The sequence below is a fragment of the Sinocyclocheilus grahami genome, unplaced genomic scaffold (genome assembly GCF_001515645.1).
Source record: "Sinocyclocheilus grahami isolate Dianchi unplaced genomic scaffold, SAMN03320097.WGS_v1.1 scaffold25.1, whole genome shotgun sequence".
NCBI classification, from domain to species: Eukaryota; Metazoa; Chordata; class Actinopteri; order Cypriniformes; family Cyprinidae; genus Sinocyclocheilus; species Sinocyclocheilus grahami.
In genome coordinates, this window is record NW_015505204.1 from 4,239,383 (window position 1) to 4,242,660 (window position 3,278).

Sequence of the window (3,278 nt, forward strand, 5' to 3'; positions counted from 1 at the left end):
CCCACCCCCCACTTTCAATTGTTTTACTTCAATGATAGGTTCGAATTTTGTGAATGAAAGATCAAAAGGATGAACAATGCAGATATATTTTTACAGCCGCATTTGCTCTTATTTACCAAGGGTGCCAATATTAGTGGAGAGCACTGTAGTTAATTAATAAATAATTTTTTTTTAATGTTATAGTTGACAAATACAAAGGGACACCATTTGGTTAAAAAATAAACCTCATAAACTAGACTATATATTGTCATTGTTCTAGTTTTGTAGTGTTTTAAAATCAACATGAAATGAATTTAAGCCCTGCCATATTTTAAATTATGAAATATTCTGTCATATGAAAGAATTGTGAAATTATGGAAGTAAAATGGGTCACGAGTGTCGTTTCATGTTGATTGGTGAAATTAAGCCAGCATTACATTGAACAATCACATTAGTGTTATTTTGAGAGATAAAATAACATTTTGTTTTTATGACAGATGGAAGCCAGATCCACACAGATGGTCTAAACGCTCGGAGAAAACTACATTAATGCCCATTAGAATGAAATGAAAGATGGCTGTTACCTAAAGCAAACTTTGTTACTTTTCGTAAGATTATGAAGACGGAGCTGATATGACTGAACATGGATTTGAATTCTAATTTAAAAGAGCAGATTAGGAGATATCTCGTTTGTATATTTTAGAATCAAATATCTTTCAAAACGAATGCTTTTGGAATGACACGGAGAGAAAAAACGCACTTATTGAGAATGGATGTAAGGACTATAATTTAAGTCTTTTGTTTTTCCACAGTATTGATTATAATTTGAATGATATGACCAGCCACGTGACCTCAGTGCAGTGATATGCACTTGTAATGCACTTACTTTCAACTTCTAAGGTGGATACTTGAGTAAATTCTTCTGTATTCATATACCTTCTTAATTGGCATTTCTCTTTCGTAGAGGTGATCTACCAGTGAAGATCCACAATCCTAACTTATTTATGAAATGAAACGAACGATATTCAATTCCAGGTGGTGTGGGTTTCCACACTACAGTGTTATTTTCAAATACATGTTTGCAATGAAAATGTAAAGGAGCTCAGAATCTGTTGTAATAGTCGAAGCCAGAGACTGCACTTTTTCTTGTTTTGTTGTTGTTGTTGGACTGGGTAATCCAAATGATGCCAGTGTAATGATCTCAGGGCTGTTTAAGTACAGTGGCCGCTTAAACAGTGCACTCGCTTTTGTTTTTGAACATATTGAAAAAATATTTGAAGGTATAATGTGGAAATAAAGTTTCCTAAAATATTCTATTGTTGACATTGTATTGTTGGAGGTCAGATTTTTTTGTTTTGTAGCCTTTTTTTTTTTTCCTCTACATTTTTGTACATATGAATGTTGAGAGGGAATACTGTCTTGTCAAGCCTCATTTCATGTCTATGCAAAGTTGGGGAAAAAGCTCAGCAAAACTGATGTTAAATTGCTGTTGTTTAATTACCTCTATACAGTATGTGACCTCTGCTGAAGAAATGAGGTGAGATACTGACTGAACTTTTCTGAAACTATACACTAGCTGCAACATTACGTCCTCCGCCCGGAACTGCTTCCGTTTACAACAGTGAGCACAAGCTAGATTAAATTGATTATTACATTTTAAATATGGTTATTTCTCTTACAAAAATGCATCGATTCGCTAAAGGAGGCCTTTGTTGCCGCATGTTAATGCCGAGTGTAAACGCAGCCTTTGATAATAGCTAAAGAGTTATAGCAGCCAAGAGGCGAAACTCTGCTTTTTGGGGCAACAGCCACTAGGTAGCGCTTCAGTAGCGCGGCCGCCATTTTGGAGTGAAAATGGCAACTGGACAACAGCACAGATGCACGAATCATCAGATCCAACATCGACTATGGATGTATGGCATATGCGTCAGCAGCGCCATCTGTTTTAAAGAAATTGGAGGTTATTCAAGCTAAGGCTTTAAGAATTTCACAGCTGCACAGAAACAGACAGAATGACAACGAAAGAGAAGTCAAAGTGGAATAAAAGAACGCAATGTTCGGCAATCAACTGCAAAAACTATCAGTGCAACAGTACCCATCTTGCCTTTCATCGGTTTCCCAAAGACCCTGACAGGTAATGATTCACAAAGGTGTAAAATAGTGTGTGTTTTGAAGTGCTATGCTAGCGCTATGCAACTGCTAACTTTAACTGTTTTTTTTTTTTTTTTGTAAACTTGACGTTAATTCCTTTTAGGAACTGCAGGTCCTATACATATAAACCATCATAGTGATTTATATGGATATGACACCAAGTTAGACTGAGCTTATTAAATTCATTCATTCATTTCATTGATAACGTAAATATACACTGTATGTACGTTAACGTTAATGTTACCTCCCGGGAAACAGTCTAACGTTCTTGTCATATTTATTTTTAAAGAGAAATCTAACACTAATGAAATTCTTAAACCTCCCCAAGTTCTGTGGAAAAAAAGCCGGGTTAGTTAGCAACTTCTTTGAACTGCTATAACGTTAACTGTTCAGTGATAAAATAATCACCTAATTATTTCAACCTAAAAATGACCTCTCATGCCCAAGTGTTTAAAGTTGACTCTGTTAATATGTGAACTGTGCTTATGGCTTATTTTAACATATTTTTTCTTTTCATTGGTAGTTACCTGTGCTGAACAGTAATTGCCCACCTTTTGTGCGTATGTGTAAATGTTTCTTATGGCTCTTATGTCAGGGGTAGGGCAGGTGTTCTTTGGTTGGTGTTTGGTTACTTTTACAGCATATATGTTTCCTTTTTCTTAAAGGGATAGTTCACCCAAAAATGAAAATTTGATGTTTATCTGCTTACCCGCAGGGCATCCAAGATGTAGGTGACTTTGTTTCTTCAGTAGAACACAAACGAAGATTTTTAACTCAATCCGTTGCAGTCTGTCAGTCTTATAATGGAAGTGAATGGGAATCACGGCTTTGAGAGTCATTTCATGTTTGAAAAACATACACAAACAAAACCAAATTAAACCCTGCGGCTCGTGAAAATACATTGATGTGTAAAGACACGAAACGATCGGTCTGTGCAAGAAACTGAACAGTATTTATATAGTTTTTTTTACTTCTGATGCACTGCAAAGTCTGACCTGTCCTGAGCGGGCGCGTCGTCTTCTTGCTTTACGGCAGATCGCAGACTTATAAGTGCATTACCGCCACCTATCTCTCAAATGGACCATTGACACTCCTAATTGAGATTGTAGATAGAGTGTCAATGGTCCATTTGAGACAGGGATTGAAGT

At 36.2% G+C, this 3,278-nt stretch overlaps 1 protein-coding gene across 2 annotated transcripts in view; it reads left to right on the plus strand.

Moving 5' to 3' along the window:
- The first annotated feature begins 1,965 nt into the window (after positions 1-1,965).
- LOC107565538 (52 kDa repressor of the inhibitor of the protein kinase-like) overlaps positions 1,966-3,278 on the plus strand; it is a 7,514-nt gene continuing 6,201 nt past the window's right edge. For both annotated transcript variants that reach the window (XM_016250797.1, XM_016250790.1), the window contains exon 1: positions 1,966-2,113. In XM_016250797.1, coding sequence (XP_016106283.1) covers positions 1,992-2,113 — 122 coding nt within the window. In that variant the 5' untranslated portion in view covers positions 1,966-1,991. The remainder of the gene's footprint in view (positions 2,114-3,278) is intronic.